This window comes from Gymnoscopelus braueri (genome assembly GCF_963280865.1).
Source record: "Gymnoscopelus braueri genome assembly, chromosome: 7".
NCBI lineage: Eukaryota > Metazoa > Chordata > Actinopteri > Myctophiformes > Myctophidae > Gymnoscopelus > Gymnoscopelus braueri.
The window spans coordinates 47901615-47926576 of record NC_137608.1 but is presented as its reverse complement, the minus strand read 5'-3'; the positions used below and the strand labels follow the sequence as shown (position 1 = coordinate 47926576).

At 41.3% G+C, this 24962-nt stretch overlaps 1 protein-coding gene and 1 long non-coding RNA gene across 2 annotated transcripts in view; both read left to right on the top strand.

The window, feature by feature from the left end:
- Positions 1 to 24962, top strand: part of LOC308087950 (H-2 class II histocompatibility antigen, E-S beta chain-like) — an 88148-nt gene that overhangs the window by 38405 nt on the left and 24781 nt on the right. Inside the window, exons 2-4 of the mRNA XM_080432209.1 lie at positions 720 to 818; positions 1036 to 1119; positions 1451 to 1705. Of these exons, the coding sequence (XP_080288335.1) occupies positions 1053 to 1119; positions 1451 to 1705 (322 nt within the window). The 5' untranslated portion in view covers positions 720 to 818; positions 1036 to 1052. The remainder of the gene's footprint in view (positions 1 to 719; positions 819 to 1035; positions 1120 to 1450; positions 1706 to 24962) is intronic.
- Positions 10351 to 13756, top strand: LOC308088676. Its single transcript, XR_013933457.1, has 3 exons — positions 10351 to 10439; positions 11060 to 11116; positions 12461 to 13756. It is a non-coding gene; the product is annotated as an uncharacterized lncRNA (long non-coding RNA).

The window sequence follows — 24962 nt, the reverse complement described above, 5'->3', positions numbered from 1 at the left end:
TCCAAAACAAAACTATATGATATTTCTTAATCATTTCACCCAAAATGTTTATAACAAATTATGACTATTTAAATAGAAATAACACTGTGTAACATAAGAGATTTAAATAGGTTTAAATAGGATTCAATCTGACTTACGCCAAAAAAATAAATAATAAATTGCCTAAATCAGTAAATAATTTGGCCTAAGTCACAAAACCATTTGACTTAGGCCAAAAAAATTGCCTATTTTGGCCTAAGTCACACTAGGGAGTTAGGCCATTATACTAAAAGGGGAGTGAACAGCATGATCCTTTTCAATTAGGAGATGGGCGATTTTACCAGAGGTGGCCAGTGTCATGAGGAGCTGACTTAGGCAAAAATATCATTTTCCTCAAAATAATTACTTAGGCCATTAGTTTATCAAGGTGACGATTTTAGTTATTTTCAGAAAGAGAAAGAAAAAGAAAAAAAGACAGGGGGGGGGGGCAAGGAGAGAATAAAAGATGAATTAAACAAAGATATGTGCATACTGTATGTACATGAGGTTAGACATAAGGTGTATAAGGCACAGCGTGTACATGAGGAGACATAAGGGGCATAAGGTACAGTATGTAAACGAGGAGACATAAGGTGCATAAGGTACAGTATGTACATGAGGAGACATAAGGTGCATAAGCAGCAGCTATATACTGTTCATGATATGTGCAATAATCCAGACTGTCGTCTTCTTGGAAACAGATGATGTAACATCATATCTTTAATCTGATTGGCTGATTCTTCTAAACTACAGAACGAGTCCTCCTTCATTCTCTTTCAGACTCCAGAACTTCTCTTTCAGTAAACATCTGTTTATTCTGATCTGTTTATTCTCATCTGTTTATTCTGATCTGTTTATTCTGATCTGTTTATTCTGATCTGCTTATTCTCATCTGTTTATTCTGATTTGTTTATTCTCATCTGTTTATTCTGATCTGTTTATTCTCATCTGTTTATTCTGATCTGTTTATTCTCATCTGTTTATTCTCATCTGTTTATTCTCATCTATTAAATTCAGTTCAGTTTTGATCAGTGATGATGAAGATTACAGCCACCCTCCTCATCCTCTCCTCTGTACTTCATGTCAAAGCGATCCCAGGAAGTAAGTACATTATATTTATGTTATTATATAATATACATTTATATCTACTGTTATCATATAAAAACAAATATGAACAATGCACAATATAAACAAATGACACACACACACACACACACACACACACACACACACACACACACACACTCTTACTGCCTGCATATACAGTATTGGATCTTGAATGATGGTCCAAATACATAAACAGATGTTAGGAACTGTTGTTGTGACGAACACTTTTTCCACCACTGCAAACATGATTGTTTATGATTATGTGTTATTGTCACTGTGAAGACGTTTGTTGTTGAATTTAATTTCATCTTTGTTTTATTTCCAGTGTTCCATGAGGAGATTGCTGTCGTTGGCTGTTCAGACACAGTTAAAGACCCATATAAAGAGTTCATGTTTGCACTGGATGGTGAAGTGTTGATGTACGCAGACTTCAACAAAGGGAAGGTGGTGTACCCTCAGCCTCCGTTTGTAGATCCAATCACCTTCACAGCAGCTTATGAAGCAGCTTTGAATGAGCATGCGGTCTGCAAAGTCAACCTGGACACCATTCGCACTGCCTTGAAGAAACCACCAGTGAAAGGTACATGAATACTATGAACACAATAGTTATTAACTAAAACGGTTGAATATATTTAACATTAATGAAAATGTTTAAACATTTATATTAAGCATTTATGGTGAAATATTTTCTAAATAATATGTATTTCTAGTAAACATGAATATGTGCTCAAGGTGCTTTATTATATATATATATATATATTTTTTTTACAAATCTATGCATTCTGTACAGCCTGAGCTGTAGGTGAGGTGTAGATGGTACAACTTGGTGTGACCGTGTTACACTATATACGTAGTATACTGTGCAGATTTTTTTTTTAAATAGCGTATACCATCCAAAAACCTTCTGAGGAAGCGTATCCAGTGTTGATTTGGTGAATCTATCTCTGGTGGGACACTATTTTAAAGACGTCACGCGCACGTGGCTTAACACCTACACTACAGGTCACACAATGGACAATTGATATGCATATAGGCTCATTCCTATGTTAATTCACCTGGTGTGACACCCGGCAGTCAGCAGCCTTTGTTGAGGTGTGATCTTAAGGGTTGTTTTAATCGATGCATGTGCGTGTGCGTGCTCCTGCTCAAAAGACTGGTGGGACGGCGTGTTACCGCGGCCCATGACCAATGACCACTGAGCGTATCTGATAAACTTTCATTACTTTATTTGGATTTTCAATTAAAAGACATATGAATCATGTGCAAATCCAAGATAATACGATTATACAACAGTTACCATCAAAATGTTCCTGTGATTCATGAATTAAATGACAGAGGTGAGTAACTAAGTACATGTACTCAAGTACTGTACTTAAGTACAATTTTGAGGCATTTGTACTTTACTCGAGTATTTCCAATTTCCAAATCCATTATTTGAAAACTTTAGTTACTAGTTACTTTGTAGATTTTGATTATCATTACAAAACATACAGTAACCACTTCAGCACTATGGGCCATTTGAAAAGCCGATCTACAAGCTCACAATGCGTCACTAATCACGATTTGATGCATTGTGAGCTTGTAGATCTGCTATTTTCAAAAGATGTGTATACATTTCAAAACTTGAAATGAGAAATTTTGTATAATGAGTATTACTTTTACTACTTTTACAAGTACATTTTGAATTCCGGACTTTTAATTGTAACAAAGTATTTCTCTATATTACAATTTTTGATACTTTTACTTAAGTAAAACATTTGAGTACTTTTTCCACCACTGAAGGATGGTAGAGTGTGTTGTTAATGTTATGTTATGTTTGTTTAATTTATTGATTAATACAAAAAAAGCTCATAGCGCGGCACCGGGTGCCGCGCTATGAGCTTGTAGATCTGCTTTTGGCTGGGGGTGGGCGTGGCTTATCACCTTGGGGGGTTGGTTTGAAGCTGTGGGTGTGGCCTATCACTGGGGGGGTTAAAATATTTATCCTATCTCAACTGGTTGGGCCCCCCAAAACAATCCTATTTGAACTGGAGACCCCCCAAATTAATCCTATTTGAACTAGGGACCCCCCAAAATTGTCATATTTGAACTGGGGACTCCCCAAAATAATCCTATTTGAACTGGGGACCTCCCAAAATAATCATATTTGTGCGAGCTTGTAGATCGGTTATTTTCACAACGTTTGGCTCTTTCTTTTGTGTTTGACAATTTGGCCAATTTGCTATTAAAAAGGTCTTAAAAATCATTAAATTGTCACTTTGTAAATGTGCAGATACTCTGTATCCACTTATAATGTATGTTGGTTTGTTTACTGTTGAGTGAGAAAACTCAACTCAACTCAACTTTATTTATAGAGCACATTTCAAACAACCACAGCTGCCACAAAGTGCTGTACAGTGCATAGGTAATAAGTAAAACAGTAGCTAAAAACACAGTATACAATGACAACATACAAAACAAGATAAACTGAGGGGGGGGGCAGCACAGGGTCAGAGGTCTCATGCTATGTTAAAAGCCAAAGAATAAAAGTGCGTTTTAAGAGAGGATTTAAAAATGGCCAGAGAAGGGGCTTGCCTAATCTGCAGGGGAAGGTCGTTCCAGAGCTTGGGGGCCGCGACCGAAAAAGCTCTGTCCCCTCTAAGCTTCCGCTTCGCCCTCGGAACCTCCAGCAGCATCTGGTCAGCTGACCTGAGGGAGCGGGCAGGAGAGTAGGGGTGGAGGAGCTCAGAGAGGTATGGAGGGGCGAGACCACTTAATGATTTAAAGGTCAAAAGCAGAACCTTGAACTGGATTCTAAAGTGCACGGGCAGCCAGTGGAGAGAGGCGAGGATGGGAGTTATATGCTCTCTCTTGCGCGTGCCAGTTAGAAGACGGGCAGCAGCATTCTGTATTAACTGGAGGCGTGCAAGGGAAGATTGACTGGCTCCAAGATAGAGGGCGTTACAGTAATCCAGCCGAGAAGTAATAAATGCATGGATTACTGTCTCAAAGTGCTGTGTGGTTAAAAAGGGTTTTACTTTGGCCAGCTGTCTCAAGTGAAAAAAGCTAGACTTCACCACTGAACTAATTTGGCGATCTAACTTAAACTCGTTGTCCATTTTAAAACCCAGGTTGGAGACTGTTGGCTTCACAAACTGAGCCAGGGGGCCTAGATCAAATGGAGGGGGGTTACAAGAACCATTTGGGGCAAACACCACCACCTCAGTTTTCTTTTCGTTAAAGCTTAGAAAGCTTAGGGCCATCCAGGCTTTAATGTCGTCCAGGCAAGAGAGAAGAGCTTTAGGAGCAGCGTCTTTCTTCTTCAGGGGGACGTAGATCTGGCTGTCATCAGCATAAAAATGGAATAGAATGCCATGTTTCCTGAGGATAGACCCTAGCGGCAGGAGATATAAAGAGAAGAGCACCAGAGCTAAAATTGAGCCCTGTGGAACACCATAGGACAACGGAGCCGGGGAGGATTCTGAGCCAGCGGCGCTGACAGACATGGTTCTGCCTGTCAGGTAGGACCTGAACCACCCTAGCGCAGTGCCACAGATACCCACTAGGTGCTGCAAACGCCAGAGCAGGACGTTGTGGTCCACTGTGTCAAATGCAGCCGTCAGGTCCAACAGGACGAGAATGACATAGTCGCCCGCATCATTAGCTAGGAGGATGTCATTAAATACCCTTACTAGGGCGGACTCGGTACTATGCCGGGTTTTAAAGCCAGACTGGAAGACCTCAGGGATATTATGTTCCTCTAGAAAAGACTGGAGCTGGGCATAGACAACCTTCTCTAATATCTTAGAGATAAACGGCAATTTCGATATGGGCCGGAAATGAGCCAACACAGTGGGGTCGAGGCCTGGCTTCTTAAGCAGTGGTTGCACTACAGCATGTTTAAAACATGTGGGAACAAGACCAGAAGAGAGACTGCCATTTATGATTTCTAGTACCATGTGTGCTATGCTGGGGAAAACCTCTTTAAAGAGGCGGGCCGGGATGACGTCGTGAGGTGAACCTGAGGCCTTCATGTGGCTGACTACATCCTCCAAAAAGGACAATGTTACAGGTTCGAAAGAGCTGAGCACGGCGGGACATGGGACACAAACAGAGGGGTCAGAGGCAGGAGCAGAGATGAGGGCCCTTGTATTTACCACCTTGTCAATGAAAAAGTGCAGGAAGTCATTACAAATGTCAGGTGATTCAAAACAGACGGGCTGAGCGATATTAAGAACAGAGTCAATAGTTTGATATAGTACACGTGGATTAAGACGGTTAGACTCAATAATATTCGCTAGGTGATCTCTTTTTGCCTCTTTGACAGTGTTCTGGTAGGAGAGCCAGGATTCCTTTAAAATCTGAGAAGAAACCTGCAGCTTGAAAAAAACAATGTTACCTATTAAGCTAATCATCTGGGGACCCCCAGAAGTCAATGCACTCATTCAATTATTTGAATTGAATGATGATTTATTTGATACATTTGGGAGTTTATATAAAAAAATGCAATTTAATTTCAAAAGCAACAGTTTAGTGTTTTCGTTTAGGTTTGCAATGCAGGCTTTAATTACAGTATAAATAATGACCTTTATTCATTTGTTTAATATAACTCAGCTGATTGTTATAATGATTGACCTGGTATCCTATAGTTTCTTTGAGGCTCTACATTGTTCTCTCTACTCTCTACTTATGTGACTATTTACCTTGTTTGCTGACTAGAGTCAGTGGTGGGAAAAGTACTCAAATGTTTTACTTAAGTAAAAGTATCAATGCTGCAATCTAGAAGTACTCCGTTACAAGTAAAAGTCAGGAATTCAAAATTGACGTTAGTAAAAGTGCAAAAGTATTGGCAACAAAAGTACTTAAAGTACCAAAAGTAAAAGTACTAAAATGTTTGAAAATAGCAGATCTACAAGCTCGTAGTGCGGCACTCGGTGCCGCGCTATGAGCTTGTAGATCTGCCATTTTCAAATAGCCTAGGTATAAAAAGAAGGGGTTATCCTGGATATACATGATGGGGTCTGACAGACAGACAGACAGACAGACAGACAGACAGACAGACAGACAGACAGACAGACAGACAGACAGACAGACAGACAGAGTCCTTGTTTACTTTGTAATTGTATTTAAGTTACTAAGATGCCTGAACCTATTTTAGACTTTATGTCAGGGCTACTCAACTTAAGATGGCTCAGGGGCCACTCAGCAAAATACCAAAAGTCCAAGGGGCCGCAAGCTAAAAATGACGGTCCTATTTTGGATTTTTCGATTTTGTAACACACACTACGCATTGTTATTGTTATAATAAAATGTACATTTTGACATCATATTCTTTTCACTGTACCTGTTTGAAATAAGGGACACCTACCCTGGGCGTGCGGCAAAGCCAAAAAATGGGGGTCAAACCCCCCAAAAAACCCGAAATGCATAGAAAACTATGCATTATACCTGTAACAATTGATGTTTGTTTTTGAAAAAAAAATTAGCAACCCATATATTTGAACGGAAATGTATATTTTTATCCTGTGCTTAAAAATATATATATATATATATCTTTTTACATAGAGTAGCGCTGCTTTATGTAGTGACATATTTAGCCGATAGGGGCTGTTATAGCCTAGTGTTGATATTATACAGATGATAATAAAACTGAACATTAATAACATTTTTAATTGTCTATTTCCAGATGGATATGTGTTCTATATGGCTAGCCGCTGTGTGTTTAACTCCAGTGAGCTGAAGGACATACAGTATATAGAGACATCTAATTTCGATGGTGATGAGATCCTCAGGTGGGACAGTAGAGTAGATCAGTTTGTTGGATACACTGAGTTTGGTGTGAAACAGGCAGAGCGCCTCAATAAAGATCCTACACAACTGGCTTATAGGAGAGCAGCACGAGAGGCATTCTGCAAACACAACATTGAGCTCTACTACTCCTCTGTTCTGAACAAGAGAGGTGAGCTGATCTCAGAGCAGCACTCAACACTCATCACCTCATAAACTATAACATGAAATCACATGATTCTATTCAGAGACGATTAATGGTGTTAACATTGATCTGATAATGATTATAAAACATTACTTAATATGCTGAGAAACATTTCAGATCCTCTTAAACACTTAAAGGAGTAGTTCACCCCAAAAATTACTTATTTTCTATCAATCACACCCCATGAAGCCTTGAATTCATGGAGATTGTTTAGTTTTTGTCTCATTCCTGAGACAATAATTTGAAATATGGCGGAAATATGCTAATGTATCCGGTAGGAGACTCAAAGGAGACTCTTTGAGTCTCCTACCGGAGAGACCGCCGGTCATCAAATATTGTCTCAGGAATGAGACAAAAACTTAAAAATCTCCATGAATTCAATGCTTCAGGGGGTGTAATTGATAGAAAATAAGTAATTTTTGGGGTGAACTACTCCTTTAAGCCTGATTCATACTCTATCCTAACACGCTCTACAAGCTCACAACATGTGGTGTCACCATCGTACACCGAGTATAAATGAAACATATAGATCTATTTCTGAGAGTTTTCACCCAAACATAATGACCTGCCTAAAATAGAGACACCAGGATTAATGTTTTAAATTAACTTTAAAAAGAACCATGCAGGCTAAAACACACCTCTATACACTTCATTTCACCACCTGATTTTATATTCTAATTATTGTCTTTACTAGTTTGTTTTGTATGTTTTTAATCACGTTAGTAATATTCTACAGGATTATGTGTATCGTTGTGTTTGTTTGTACTCTAGTTCATTTGAACTATTTTCATTCACTATTGTTGTTTATGTAAAGCACTGTGTAACTATGAATTATTTAATATGTTTAAATTACATTATATAAATGAATTCTACTTTGTAGAAAACTGTAGACTATTGTAGAATCTACAGTACGCTATGAAATGTTATTATCTGGTGCCATCTGGTGGCCAAACATTGACACTTACAATTGCAATGTAGGCATTTATCAGACGCTCTTAATCCAGAGTGATTTACAGTAAGTAAGGAAAAAACAAGGTAATACATCAAATGCATAGAAATAGTAATCTAGGATCATAGGTAAACCAAGAACCTATCATTAGTCTAAACAGTATAATATCAAACAAAAATACCTTTGCATAAGCCTGCAAGGTCATCAAGGCTAGGTCTAGTGCTACAGTCTTCAGATTATGGTGGTAGATCGGGAGTGAGTCTGCATTTCTAACTGCAATGGGGAGTTTGTTCCACCATTTGGGAGCCAGAAGGGAGAAGAGTCTAAGACGTGTGGAGCGTTTCTAAGGTGTTTTAGAGAAGGGGGAAGAGTCTGGCACATGTGGAGCGTTGTCCAGGGTGTAGAGAAGGGTGAAGAGTCTAGGACGTGTGGAGCGTTGTCCAGGGTGTTTTAGAGAAGATTCAGAGTGAGCTGGAGGGGTTTTAGGGTTGGATCAGGCTTGAAGATATGGGGGTGTCATGATACCTTTGGTTGCTTTGTAGACCAACATCAGTGTTTTGTACTCTGTGAGGGCAGCAACTGGGAGCCAATGGAGGGAGAGGAGAACGGGGGAGAGCCGGGAAACGTGAACATTTTGGCTGGTTGAAGACCAAGTGTGTTGCGGCTTTCTGGATCATTTGGATCATATACAATTATTAATGATAATGACATTTCCCTATGACTGGTATATAATAATAAAAATAATCATAATAATAATCATCATCATCTTTTTTAGGAGTGGAGCCCAAAGTGAGACTGAAGTCAGAGACTCCCCCTCGTCGTGGTGAACACACTCACATGCTGAGGTGCAGCAGCTACGACTTCTATCCTAAAGTGATCCTGGTGACCTGGTGGATAGGTCAAGAACCTTTGACCTCTGGTCTCTCCTCTACTGATGAGCTGTCTGATGGAGAATGGTACTACCAGTACCACTCCTACCTGGAGTACACACCCAGGTATACACCTAACAGACACCTATACATAGAAATACACAACTAATAGACACCTCTACTGGTACTACGTGTGTGTGTGTGTGTGTGTGTGTGTGTGTGTGTGTGTGTGTGTGTGTGTGTGTGTGTGTGTGTGTGTGTGTGTGTGTGTGTGTGTTACAGATCAGGAGAGAAGATCACATGCATGGTGGAACATCCCAGCCTGACCGCGCCTATCAAGATGGACTGGGGTCAGTTACTGTAATCTAGTGTAGGCTAATCTACTGTCAAATTAGCAGATATAAAAGCTTGTAGATCTGCCATTTTTTTTAAATTGCGAACATTAGTGCAAATCTTTGAATACTTCTATTTTTTAAGCAAACATTTGTAACTGTCAAATGTCTCTCAACATATTTCTTAATTTTTCTGAAAAAATCAGTGGTGCTAAAACATTTTCTTGTCAAGGACCCCCAAATTGATATGTTTTTGGCCGCTGATCCCCATCAAAATATGTTGTTCCAGGTACCCACCCAGAAGAAAATGTTTGAGTTAAAAATGTTGTTTAAAAAAAAAAAATTATAAATTATATTCAAACATTTGCGCAAATGTTCAAGATTTTTCAAAAATAGCAGATCTACAAGCTCATAGCGCGGCACTCGGTGTCGCGCTATGAGCTTATTGATTTGATAAAAGCAGTTTAAAGACCAGATTGATTTGATAAAAGCTGATAAAATACAAGATTGATTTGATAAAAGCAGATAAAATACAAGATTGATTTGATAAAAGCAGATCAAAGAGTCATCATGGTTTCATCAATGTGAAAACAAGACAGTTTTCTAAGACAGAACAAGCGCTGATGTTCTTTTTTACAAACTGCCTCACAGTTCTGAGTCTATGACTCTGTCCCAAGATACTTTCTGCACATTCCACAGCCTGGTTTATAATCATCATAGTAAAAGGTTGATTCATGTTTTCTAAAATCTATCATCATATCCTTTGTTTTGGATGTATTTAGCTCTAAGAAGGACATGTCACATCAGGTGACAAACTCCTCATAGACTGGACCAATAGGGTTGGACTCATTATTACTGAGCAGACTCACAATGACTGTGTCGTCTGTTTATTGTGTTTGGTTGTTGTAGCTTATTGTCAGATGACTCCATGTCAGAGTCTGTTAAGAACAAGATGTTTTAATCTACTGTAATAATATGATATGATGTGATATGATATGATATGATATGATATGATATGATATGATATGATATGATATGATATGATATGATATGATATGATATACTGTTTGTATTATCAGATGACTCCATGCCAGAGTCAGTGAAGAACAAGGTGGCCATGGGAGCATCAGGTCTGGTTCTGGGTCTGGTCTTGTTCCTGTCTGGATTCATCTACTTCCAGTGGAAGAAACGAGGTGATTAGCATTTTTACTTAACATGTTTAATTAACATGTTTAAATAACACGTTTCATTAATTATTATACTAACAGTGGAAGAAATGAGGTCAGATCAACAGAGGAAATCATGACATGTGGAACCCTCACAGAAATGCAAACAAACAAACAAACAAACAAACAAACAAACAAACATTTAAAGCCACAATCTAAACTGGTTTATATTGGTTTAGAACCTTAACCGGTTTTGACCAGTTTAGACATTACATTACATTACATTACAGTCATTTAGCAGACACTTTTATCCAAAGCGACTTACAATAAGTGCATTCAACATAGGTACGGAACAACGCTACTAATCACCAGAAGTCTTAAGTACATTTAAGTGCATTCTCTAGACGACCTAGAGGTCAAAGTGTGTTCTATGTTGTCACATTTAGCTTTAATACATCAGTGTTACATTTAGTCCTAAATAAGAGTCAAATATTCACATTAGTTCTGATGACTGAACCCTAATGTTGTTGTGTTATTATGTTATTGTGTTGTGTACATTTATGCATTTGATGGAGTAATACACACAATACAGTACATAGGATTCATGTGTGTCATGTGTATTTCTGTCTCTCTTCTTCTTCTATCAGGTCGTACTCTGGTGCCGACAACCAATGAGGATCTTTAGACTCCTCCCACACACCCAGGTTCACTTCCTCTTTCTTTTTACTGAACTTTTTTCTTTTTTTTAATGTATAAAAGTGTATAAAACTAGAAAACACACACAAAACAACATGCTTGTGTAAGAAGTGAAACAACTAGCCTGGTAAACCATCCCGGTCGCGTGAATTCACATTATCATGTGTCTTCTGCTGAATTTTTTATGATAATGAATCTAAAAATCACATTTAATAATCAAATGATTTGTTGTATCACTGATGACAATGTGATCAGATGGGGGGGGGGGGGGGGGGGGGGGGGCGGGGGTCCTGTTGAACTGTACCCAATGATTCCGTACATTTAAAACACTGATCCTTCCATCACTAACAGGATCAAAGACAGAACCTTGTGGTCCAAAGGAGAATGTTCTACCAACTGAGCTGCCCTTCCTACTAAGATACACTATTGACAAATAATTGGTCAAATGTTGTTTGAATGGACTGAGTTGTTTCTACTTTGATGGTTACTGTAGTTGCAGGGAGGGTGCTGGGAGGTTAGGTTTTCAAGTAGTTTATTAATAACTTGTTCATGATCTATTATCCATTTATAGCATAGTTTTAAATCATTAAATCATTAACCATTAACAAACATTTAACAAGTTATTAATGACACATTAATAATAATTTGGGAATGATTGCGAACGCAGCGGAAGGAGGCGCGCCGAAGGCGCGCCTCCGCGCAAGTGGAGCTTACTATGAAACCATGCTCGGGTTGTGTCTCTCTCTGTATCTCTGTGTGCAGTATGTGTGGCTCAAATCCTCAGCCCTGTGTGCAGCCAAGTAAATGTCCAATATAGATGTATACATACATCAAATGAAAGGTCTTTGAAAACTGAACACACCTGTCAAGGTTGCGTTTAAGCCCGCCCCTTTCCCCGGACGCCACGCCCCGGAGAAGGCTCCTAAAAACTCCCCATTGAAACCCCATGTTAAATGAAAAGTGCCCGAATCGCTCTGAAACTTTTTCTACCCCCCCTACGAACAAATACTCCGGGCTCGGATTTTGGCTCCGCCCCCCGGAAGTGGGTGAAACAGGCACTTCAAACACTTTGTTGAATTGTTCAAAAACATTCAAAGTATTTTTTTTGTGAATTTGTATTTTTCTAAGATGCTCCTTTTAACGCAGATTTTTTTTCTATTTTTTATATATTTTTTTATTGGTTACTTTTTTTTTGATGATTTCTTTTCATTATTATTTATTTTTTTTGGCGTTCGCTTCCCGCGTTCGCGCGTCTTACTTGTTCATTTACTATTATAAGGGAAGGTTATTCTGTTAACATGGTCATACAGTTAATACATTCAGATTCTTATTGTTTTTTTGTCTTTTCACAGAACACCTGGGTGTGTTTTCAGAGAAGCAGAGAGTCATCGCTCCTCCCTGGTGGAGAGAGGAGGAAATACATGTGTGTCCATTCAGCTTTTAAATACTCATAACAGCAGCACGATGATGACATCATCAACCTTTTTCACTAACGTGTCCTTTAAACAATTGAAAATGCTAAATGGCTAGCAAAGGCTAACGATAATTACTGTCTTTTCCCGGTGTTTCGCAAAGGTTGATGTGGTTTTGAGGTGAGATTAAGGTTAAGGTTAAGTTTATAGACATAGTTTATGTGAGGTTAAAGGTCAGGGTTTAGGGTTAAGGTTAGGTTTATAGACATAGTTTCTGTGAGGTTAAAGGTCAGGGTTTAGGTGCCACCTGGGCGCCACACCAAAGGAAGAGGGAGTCCCAATTAGTGTGGGCGGTTCATCAAATTACTTTGTACAGTTTCTGTTGTCAGAAAACACAAACATAATATTTCAGTTCTACACTATATTGAAACATTAGATAAATGATCACAGATCACACACACAATCAGAGTTTTTCATAACATTAATATTAATATCCATCTGAATGGAAGTCAGTCAACCAGGTTTGTGAAAAAGGTTTTATTTTTTTTAGAATTGACCATAAGCAATTTATTATGCAATCATTTGTAATGTGTGATAATTAATGTGTTACGATCATCATGACATCACTGTTTCCCTGTGATGGGTGGACCTGATCCTCTAGGGCAGTGGTGTTCAACCTTTTTCATGCCAAGGACCCCTAGATTCATATACATTTGGTCGCGGACCCCCATCTGAAAATGTTGTGTGCAGGGACCCCCAGAAGCAAATATATATGCATTTAAAGATATGCACACTTTTTCAAGATTTAAAAAAAATTGCAAATCTACAAGCTCATGAGCGCTGCCGCGCTATGAGCTTTTATATCTGCTATTTTTGAATAGCCAAAGCTAAGTGTTTCAATGATTGTGATGCTATGTCAACTAATTTAGCTGGGGACCCCCTGGTACCCCTCCAAGGACCACTGGTGGTCCCCGGACCACTGGTTGAGAACCACTGCTCTAGGGTGGTCTGGGGTTATGGGTGGACCTGGTCCTCTAGGGCGGTCTGAGGTGATGTGTGGACCTAGACACCTCTAGGGTGGTCTGAGGTGATGGGTGGACCTAGACACCTCTAGGGTGGTCTGAGGTGATGGGTGGACCTAAACCCTCTAGGGTGGTCTGAGGTGATGGGTGGACCTGGTCCTCTAGGGTGGTCTGAGGTGATGGGTGGACCTGGTCCTCTAGGGTGGTCTGAGATGATGGGTGGACCTAAACCCTCTAGGGTGGTCTGAGGTGATGGGTGGACCTGGTCCTCTAGGGTGGTCTGAGGTGACAATGGTGGACTGCCACAGTCTATGACATTAATGTGAAACACTGATGACATGCAATCATTTATATTAAGTAATGAGTTATATGTAATCATTCATATGAGCAGGGGAGCAGATCTCATTACAACTTGGGGTGGGGGGGCACAAACAAGGAACATTCTCATCAATAATATCACCAACACAGAGTTCAGTTCTTATTTTTGGATCCTGATTTGACTAATGATCAATACATCCAGTAATCAATACCTTCCGTTTATTATCAATATCTACTGTAAATAATCGATATCTAAAATGCTTAGAAAACTGGACAGGGCTTCCTGTCAGTTCATAAATAATAATTAATTACTCAACACTAATTGAAGGACACATGGTGAAGTGTCCTAAATGTGTCCTATATGTATACACTTCAATGTAATACATGATCCATACATTCAGTCTATCCTGTCCCATCGTCCCATGAGGTTTTAATTATTAATTGTAATTATGTTAATTAGGAGAATGAGCGCTCAGGGTGTGACAGTGACATGATGAGAGTCAACAATAACAGAAAGGTCGTGCAAACTTTACTAAAGTAAAGAAAAAAATATGTGTCTAATTCTGACAGTTTAAATATTCCTTGGTCAGTATTATTTATATTTCCGTTTTTCAGCTCCACTGTTGTGTTTCTATCCGTTCATATTGGCTGAACTTCACTCATTAAACTAGTTAACAGCTCTGTGGACAAGTGATGAAGATGATGATGATGATGATGATGATGAAGCTTGTGGATTCATTTATTTGGCAGTAGTTGTTGATCAGGACACACGGGTGGCAAATGCTAAACCTTCAAAAAGTATTGTGTTTACTGTATGGGAGAATGATTTAAAAAGTGGAATCACTTTCTTGTAAATATATATTTTAAATTATATCATTTATTTCTAAATATTTTATTGGAGGAACATGTCAGACATGTCCCCTCCTTCCCCCCTGGGATCTGCAGCCCCTGATCATGAATGGTTTGAAGTTCAGATGTTAGATTTTGGCTTTAATTTGCTTGGTTTGAATGGAATGTCACAATATCAATAAAGGAATGAGAAAACATAATTGTGCCTCATGTTCTCTTAACTAACAGTCTGCGCAACCAATTGGTAGAGCACATTTTAAGTCACTAAGTCTCATTGAAAACATTGCTGAACTTAACTCAACCTGATTGAGCCCTTTCTACCATTTGGTTGAGGTATGTTATGGCAAAAAAAGGTCCTAGTAGAGCGGAATAGCAATACGATTGTGCACTTTTTGTAAGAAGGCTGAAACTTTCGAAATAATTAGTAAATAATATATCATACATTTTCAGAAGGGGAGGGAAGTCAAATTTGACCTCTGAGGGGTCAAATCCAAGATGGCCGCCCGTTTACAGGGTCTGAATGTCTAAATACTTTAAAAAAAACATTCAAGGCGTTCTTTCCAACTAAGTTGGGGTTGCCCATTCATTTGATGATACTTTGGAGATTGCTAGAACTCAAGGACATACATTAAATCAAGGTCAAGGTCAAATTACATAGTAATAAGTATATTTTAGCTTGGACACTGGGTTATACTGCAATATAGTGAAACTGTTCTTCCATTTTGTGACAATGTGAATAATACAAAACAAATAAACAGAATAAACCCATGGTGGTAGTCTATATTAATAAATGAATAGTAAATGACTCAAGGTTCAAGGCTTCTTTATTGTCACATCTTGCGTACAGAAAGAGAAAAACAAGACAAAAAAACAACAACTTAACAGTCTCCAGAACAGAGGCACAGTGCAGTACATTTGAGTGCAGCTTTGGCACACTTGCATCGTCCAGTACACCCTTTGGTGCAGCGACAGCGGATTAATTCATGCCACGATTTGGATGCTTCAGAGAGAGTGGTCCAAAATGGTTGCCACCCAGTTGTTTCTTTTGTCCATTCAGATGGCTCTGGCATCTCTGGTTCCAGTACCAATGCCTGGTTCCAACAGTTTGCCTGGTCGCAAGTGCGCTTGATGTGTTGCTTGAGTGCTGCCTGGGTTGGAAGAATGCTCTCTAGTGTTCTTGACTTCTCTGTGAAGACCTGTTTCCTGGCATCATTCACTTCCGTGCACTCACTGGTTCGGTCATACATGAGCACCACAAATCGCTCTAGCAGGAACATTGATCCTTCACTGACCTCACTTGGCATGTGTAGGAGTTCACTGAAAGCCTCATTCACCTCTGGGAATGACTTCCAAGTTTCCCAGTCTGTCTTCTTTCCTCTGCCAGCGAACGCAGATACAGTGTCACACCCGGTGAAAGCGTGAAAGACTGGGAGAGTCAGACGCTGTGTTGGAGTCATTGTGGCAACCATTTCATAAACAGCTATGTACCGAAAGCTTGATCCAATAGTATAGGTTGACCTCTACAAGTAAGGTTTGGGATGGAATCACGTACATTATGTACATGTAGTCTCTGTTGGGTGGAAACCTCCAAAAAAGTAATTTTTCAGGATGCAAATTTAAAAATAGCAAGAGTAGCAGATCTACAAGCTCGAAACGCGTCGCTTCGAGCCGCGTTTCGAGCCGCGTTTCGAGCCGCGTTTCGAGCCGTGTTTCGAGCTTGTAAATCTGCTACTTTTGAGACTTTTGTGAGACGCGGTAGTTGCATTATCAAGTATATGTTGTTAATGTACAAAAAAACACAAAAAGTTCGAATTTGGAGATAAGAGGTTTCTGCCCAACAACAACGATGTGTACGTACATGCAGACATCGCGGAAACATAATGCCTTTTTTGTCTTTTAGAAGGTCCTGGGTTCGATTCCCGCAGGGGACGCTGTGGGCGCTGGGGGTGTGTTCTCTCCTCCGCGTCATCAGTGCCCATACCCTAGGTGGGGTTGGCGAAAGGGCCTTTCTATGTGGAGTTTGCATGTTCTCCCAGTGTCTCCTAGGGTAGGTAACCTCACAAAAACATGCAGTAATCCTGGTCACTATACTGCCTCCCCCTGGCCAGCCGGGGCGCCTGATGGAGGGGAAGGGAACTGGTTGGAATAATGTGTTCCTTCCACGCGCTACGTCCAACCAGGGAACTCTCCCCTGTCAGGTGACAAGAAGGTCAGTTGGCTCTCATGCATTGAAGGAGGCATGAGCTCGGCCCTGGCCTCCCTAGGTTGGCAGAGGGAAGGTAGTGCCCAGGATTACATAGACAATTGGCACTGGGTGTAAAAAATAGGGTTACAAAATCGTGGGATAAAATTTAAAAAAAATAAATTAAAAAAAAAGAATTCAAGGTTGACTTTGACTTTGACTTTATTAATTCATGCTTGCATTGGAGCCAAGGCCCCAATGAAAAAAAATGCAGAACTTTACATTTGATGCATGATAATAATAATAATAATAAAAATAGATTAAAAACAGAAAATTATACAGGTTAAAACATTTTCAGGGCAGCAGAGCATGGTCATGTATGCAGTTCAGGTGGCCATACTGTGTTTTTGTGCAGCTAAATAGTGTCATTATATAGCCTGACTGCAGTGTGCACTGTTGAATTTTTCAGCCTGTTGGTCAGCCTGTTGGTCTTGGCCTTGGGTTCAGCCAGCTTGTGTTGGTTCCTCAAAGTCCTGGCAGTGCAGCTGCCTCGTGTTGGAGGTAGCAGGTCATGCAGAGGGTGTTGCTCATCGTGCATGTCCTTGACCATCTTCACTGCAGCCTCCTCCCTCCTGCTCTGGAGTGATGGTAGGGGTTGTGAGATGTTACCAGCTCTCCTTTTGATGATTTTACAGGCACGTGTCTGGACTCGCTCTAGCTCTGCCTGTTGTTTCTTAGAGCAGCCCACTAGGAGCACTGAGCTGTATTCCAGACACGGCCTGATGAGAGTGGTGTAGATGGTGACGAGGTCATCTGCAGGTAGTCCGTGTCTCGCCATAACCGTGAGATAGTGCAGCCGCTTGGAGGCAGTTTTTATTGCATTTTCAATGTGCACATCTCCAGTCAGGTTTTGGTCAAGGTGGTATCCTAGATACTTTGATGTTTCCACAACAGGTACCTCCTGTCCCCCCAGCATAAGCGGGGGAGGTTGTGGTGGGTTCCGTGAGAAACATATTCTGAGTTCAACCGACTTTTTCCCATTGAGCATCATTTTGTTCTTTTCTGCCCATTCGTCCAGCCTTTGTGCCTCCAGGCGCATTGATGTGTCTGACATGATGTTGGATATGGGAATCGCTCTCGACAGCCCGATGTCATCTGCGTATCCAACATCAAGGGTGTCCTCAAACACAGCGTCCCGGGTGGCCAAATAGAGGAGGAAGACATATGGGGAGACTACCCCCCCTTGTGGCACCCCAGATGTGACTTCAATCCAGGGGCTGTGGGCCCCATTTGCCGCCACTCTTTGTCTCCTCCCTGTGATGTAACTGTGTAGCCAGGCTGTCAGATATGGGCATAGTGCTAAGTCCAGTATGTTTTGCATCAGGGTCCCGTGGTCAATTCGGTCAAACGCTTTTGACATATCTGCCAACAGTAGGGTAGAACCGGGACGAACGACGCGCAGGGACGGTTGCAACACGGACCTTTTTTCATACTACACTTAAAATTCGTCACATCCGGCGACGTCACCCTCTTCGTCTTCGGTCGAAAACATCAGACACGATTGTTTTCCCAGTTCTGATCAAAATTGGCAGAGTTGAAGCCACTTTTGTGTATTTCCACACTGTAGTAAAAAATACCCTATTTGAGTGTTTTCCATTTGTACTGCTGTGTTTATTTGGTGCCGATTGTAAATGGATTTTGTCTGTTAGGCTAATCTGTGGGCTAACTCTCAGTGAAGGTTCCATTGAAAAATATTCATTAGCTTTTGTGCTAGCTAGCAAAACATCCGGGGAGGGCGGGGAGGGACGAACGGCGCATTAAGCCACTCGATGCATTACGGACAGGGAGGGACGAACGGTGCATGTGTAAAACACAAAGTTGAGGAAACAGACAGAGGGGACATTAACATGATACATTTATTTGACTATCAGCATGGTCATTTGCTCGTAGGGTTCTACTGAAGCATCAATGAGAGTTAGATGCCAGAAATGTAACGTTTGTACTTGTTATAGGACATTTCATCCGACCGCGCCGTCCGACCCCCATGTATGCACCGTTCGTCCCGACTGGCGGCCGTGTGCGGAGAGTAGCGCAACGTCACTTTACTTACCGATTGCGTTCGACTCGTTTCACTAAAATTAAAACGGACTGCGGGTAATGGGAGAGGACAAGTGTCTCTTGTTCACAAAAAAGTATGGTTACATGAAATTAAGTAATCTCTGTGCAGGGAGGGAAATAGAAAAGGGTGCGTCGTTGGACCCCACTCTCCCCTACTCTGACCATTGTTGGTTTAGAGTCGGTCTCAGTGAGCCACGTGTGCATTGCTCTGACTAAGGCTGTTGTGGTACTGTGCTTGGGCAGATATGCATATTGGTTTGTACACACGTTGAGCACTGTGGGCATAAGTTTTTTCAAGACAAAACGTTCTATTATTTTTCCAACACAGGAGGTTAGAGAGATGGGACGCCAGTCTGAGATTGAGCCAGGGTCTTGGCCTTTGGGTATGGGACAGACATTTGACTCTTTCCATATATCGGGAACACACCCCTGTTGGTAAGAGCAGTTGGCCAGATGTGTAATGACCGGGGCCAGGTCCTCTGCCTGTTCTATAAGCAGCCAGGTTGGGATGCCGTCCAGCCCACTTGCTTTCCGGGGGTCCAGCTGAGTAAGGGCTAGCTTCATCTCACCTATGCTGCAGATGTCACTCTGTGTGGGAGGTCTAGGTAAGGGGTAGACACAATAGGGCGTTATCTCAGTCCATGATTTGGAAAATAAATTGTTCAGAGCTTCTGCAGCTTTGTTTTCCTCTACTCCCTGTATTCTGATTTTTACTTCCGGTGATTTAGTTCATCCTAGGCCTTTGTTTATAAAGTTCCACCACTCCTTAGGGTTCTTTTTCTTTAGATTTTGCATTTCATTTTTTATAATATTTGGTTTTTGCCTTGTGTATGAGTCTTTGGACGGAGTTTCTGATTTCTGTCCATTTTCCCACTTTCCCCCATTTATTATGGGCTTTTTGTCTTTTCTTTATAGCCTGCTTTATTTTCTCCGTCATCCATGGTTTGTCCGCAGTTGTTATTTTTTTCTGTCTCACAGGCATGCATATGTCCATTGCTGTCTGTATATCGTTATTAAAACTTGCTGCCTTGGCGGTGATGTCCTCAGCCTCATATACAGCAGACCAGTTGGTCATGGCGATGCATGTGGACAGAGCTTCTTTTCTTTCTGTAGTCACTAACCGGCCCCTCCTCCGCTTCACCTGTTGTTTCTGCCCTGTTGTGTTTAATGGGCTCAACACCAGACATTTGTGATCGCTGGCACCCAGGGGAGGGGGGCAAGGGTGGATGGAGGACTGTACAGTTTGGCCATATTCGTAAAAATCAAGTCCAAGATGGCCTGCCCTCGGGTCTGGCGTTTAACTACCTGCCGAATATCAGGGTGGGAGGAGGTTAACATTTTTGTGGGCAATTTGTTGAAATCTCCACATAAATATAATCGCATATTAGGGAAAGACACTTTAATTGCGTCTATAGTGTTTATTAAATACTCCAGAGTTCTATCCTGACAAAGTTTTTTGTTTGCCCAGGGCGGGTGATACAGATTCCCCACAAACATAGTTGCGACACTGCTGGGGGTCCGACGCGGTTGTATTTGGACCCATGCACACTCAATGTCATCGCTCTCCTTTTTGCCTGCAGTCTATCATGACAGTACCCCCTCCACTTTTTCCATTTCTGTCTCTCCTAAAGAGCTGGTAATCCTTGATCGACAGCGAATCATCCGGTATATTTTCGTGAGCCCACGTTTCAGTAACGCATCCGATGTCTGCATCTAGCGTTTGCAGCAATAGTTCATATTCGTCAGTCTTATTTATCAAAGATCTTGCATTACAGAGGGTTAGCCTTGGCATTCGGGGCTGCTCTCGTTCCGGTTTTTCAAAGCGTATTTCAGACAGGACACTCACCCGTTTCCTCCTATGTTTAGGATTCGGTCTGTGTCCTTCTAAGATTGTTATTTTCTGCTGTCTGTTTTTACCGGCTTTGGATCCTCTTGCCCGGCTTCTTTTGCGGATAATCCCGACGCTTTCCAGCATTTGTTTTGTATTCCCATTCAGCTGGGCTGTGCATTTCCTTTGACTTCTTAGGAATTGCGGAGAGTATTTGCGATTATTTACTCCTTCCATTTCCAATTAGTTTTCCCGATGGCGACACATGATGCAAGAACTCCCAGCAAGCTGCCTTGAAAAAATAAAAATAAAAAACAACTAAAACCTAAATAAAACACTTAAAAAGTCGAGGGCACACGCCGACGACAAACACTGCGGCTGCCTTAAAGCGCCACACCCAGCTGTTATGTTTTCTTTTTTCTTATTTGGGACTTTAGGAGCGCCCAATTGTAGTCTCAGCACTTCTCTCGCTACACTACTCCTTTTGCCAAATGCAAATATCGATCAACTGTAAACCTCTCTTATTGCTGATATAATTGAATCCTTAGCTGCAACAAATAGATTTTTACACGCGTGGATTACATAGATCATCAAGAACTTCCACATTGTCTTGACTCTACATTTCCTGTTGTTGAGGTGCATTCACATAGGGTACGACAACTATATTTGTTTGAGCGACGCAATTCAATATCATCACAATAATATTATTGTGATGGGAGGTACATGGTCCATTTGGAACCACATCTGGTGGTCTAGAGCAGGGGTCCGGACCCATTTTTGGGTAGCGGACCCATTTTTATGGGTCCTGTATTTTTCTACAATTATTCTCAATTATTTATTCTAAATATGAAAAAAAAAACATTCCATGAATGTAAAAACATAAGTAATGTGAACTCCTTAGACAAATTAAAATCAGAAAAAGTGCCAACATGGTGGCCCTGCATATATAAGAGAGGTTATTTTCTTGTACGAAAAGGGAGCGCTACAAATTGTATATTTACGCATATCTCACATAACTCTCCACATTCCAGGTGATGTTCAAAGTCAGACAGGCCAAAGCCACGCCGCCTCCTCCGCCCCGACGTGCCCGCCTGCGTCGCACCAGCTCCCGGCGCTCCGGCTACGCCTTCTCGCACACGGGGGGCTACGGGAACCTGGTGACGTCGGCCCGCTACTTGCACCGCCCCGCCGCGGCCAGATCGTCGGGTTTCGGCCAGACGGGACGCACCACCATGGGCTTTAGTCCCATGGGACGCTCGGCTGGCTACAGCCCCACGGGACGCCCCCAGAACGCCAAGGTGCAGGACGTGGAGGTGACCTCGCTGCAGATGTATCGGACGACGGCGGACCTCTGAGGAGGTTTTTCTTTTTTTGCAGGGCCAGCGGAGAGGCGCTTGGGAGAAAGACAGGCCAGTCACATCATAAACAGTCAGATTTATGAAGACTTGTAGATGTACTATATGCCTCTGCAATGATTGACTGGCTTCAGGATTTTGGGACATCTTTACGGCCTTTTTCATGTCAGTCATACATTTGGCCAGTTTTTGCATCAACTTTCCAACGCGTTTCCCCTTTTTTCTACAAGAGTTCGTACTTCCCCGGCTGCAGCCGTTCGGCAGATATAATGAGCCACATTAGATACAGTAGCATTAGATGAACTTGTGGGAACATGGCATTTAAGGCTTTGTGATCATGTGTCGTCGCGCACCGAAAATAGCCGTTCTACAAGCTCACAACGCGTCACAGCGCGACACGTTGCGAGCTTGGAGATCAGCTATTTCCTGTGCGCAAACCAAGTATAACTTAGAATTGACAGGAGAGGCAGGAGCCTTTCATTGTTAATGCTAAACGGGACTTCTCGTGTGAAGAAGTTAGGACTACATACTGTACTTTCAACACATTGATGCATTCAGGGCACAGGTACATAAAATAAATTGAGGATTGAGGAAATTCTCTGCATGTAAACATAGCCACTGATTGACCCAAGGGGGTCTGGACTGGAGGCGTGGCTTATATCATAAAAATGCCTGTAAGTTCCAGGTGCAACGTTGGAACTTACAGGAGTTACGCAACGCCATGAAGAACTAATTAAACAGGAAGAACTAATTAACTTTTCGCACGACTAGGCGTGGTAACAGACAGGTCTTTTTCATCTCATAAAAAGACCTGTAAGTTTACGCAACATCATGCAACTTTGTAATAAGATTGGTTATGGGGCAAGGCATAACTCATTTACTTTAACCACTTTACCTTATTATATACCATACTTTGTTGACCGGTGTCCCCCAGGGGCCTATACTAGGTCCCCCTCCTTTTTTCCCCCTCTACACCAAATGCCTTTGCTGAAAATGGCAAATGGCAAATCTGCAAGCTCACGGTCACAACGCGAGACTTGTGAACTTGTAGATCCCCAATTATCGACCAATGTTCGCCTACTACGGCTAATGAACTTGAACAGTGATTGGCCGCGTTTCCCAAAGAGATTCGTAGAGATGCTGCGTTGAGCATCTGCGCAGGTTCTACGACGGGTCTTACGTGTGTCCACACAATCTGCGCAGTACCCTAGCAGGCACGTAGATTTCAGCTCATGCGTTGCCTCCGCAGCTTGCGTAAGAGCCTCCTACACAGCTGAGACTCGGTGAACCCTCATTAGTAGCAGTGTTGCCAGATTGGGCTATTTTAACAAAACTCATTGGGCTGGAATAAATAGCCTTGGACGGGCACATCAAATTTGGGCTTGTTAAGTTAAAAACAAGCCCAAATGTAATTATTAAATTAAATCAAATTAAAATTTAAAATGAACATATTTGGCGGGTTATTATTAGCCTCGATCATGTCACCAGACTACGCATAATTAAAGAAATAACCGAATTAAGGAGGGCTGTTTATTGAATTGGGCTGGTTTTAAGTTGTGCTTGAGCTGGAAACTGTCCATCAGATCTGGCAACCCTGATTAGTAGCAGCTGGTTGTGCCCAACGTGCAATCGCTTCCCACGTCCAGGCGTTACGTGTCTGCTAAAACTACATTTGGGAGATAGAATGGCGTATCCTACTCTCCTCCTACTTCTGCGAGAGGCGTAGCCCTGCAGTGCTCTCCTACGAAGCAGTTTGTTACTAGCGCCCTGGGGCGGTAGTAACACCGATCGTAGCGAAATAGATCTATGAAAAGACCGACCGACCACACACACACACACACACACACACACACTCACACTCACACACACACACACACACACACACACACATTTAATTTATATATGTATATGTATATGTATGTATATATATATATATATACACATATATATATATATATATATATATATATATATATATATATATATATATATATATATATATATATATTGCAGCCGGGCCGGTGCGTAACGACAGCTTGCAGATCTTTTTTTTTTTGGGTAGGGTGAGCGTCCTCTATGCATGAACCCGAAGTTTACAAATTGTACTGTACTCTCACGAATGATCTCTGATCTGATCATCTGATAAAAATATTAAGCAAGCGAAGTTAACTAAAGGACGTAAGACCCCAGTTCCCCTCACAAAGTGACAGCTGACGTCTGCAAGATATAAATGTATATGAAAAAAATGTTTTTACCAAAAGTCACAGCGTTTAGTATGGGTCGTCCACTAGCCTAGCGGTCTAGGCGCATGTCACACAATTTGGGAATCCATCAAGATAGCTGTCGCGGGTTCGACTCTAGTACCGACGACCTTTACTGTGTCTCTCTCCCCTTTTCCTGTCAGTCTATTGTCCTGTCCAAATAAAGGCAAAAAAGCCCCTAAATATATATTTTTAAAAAAGGACGCAGAATGTCCCATTTCCCAAGTTTAATATGTATAAATATATTTTTTTAAATAGCATATTGCAAGCTCACAACGCCTCTTAAGCTTGTAGATGTAATTTAATGCATAAATATATTCAAACGTTGTATTTAGAGTGGACTGCTTCAGGACATCTGACAGTTGGCTCTGTCACCTCTTATGAGATGATCGGAATTTGCTAGAATTTATAAACACCGGATCCATGCATATATAGGGAAGCAGTGAGCTGGGATTGAACCCGAAACTCCCACTCGCCAGCACGACACGTTACCAGTCATGCTAATAAGC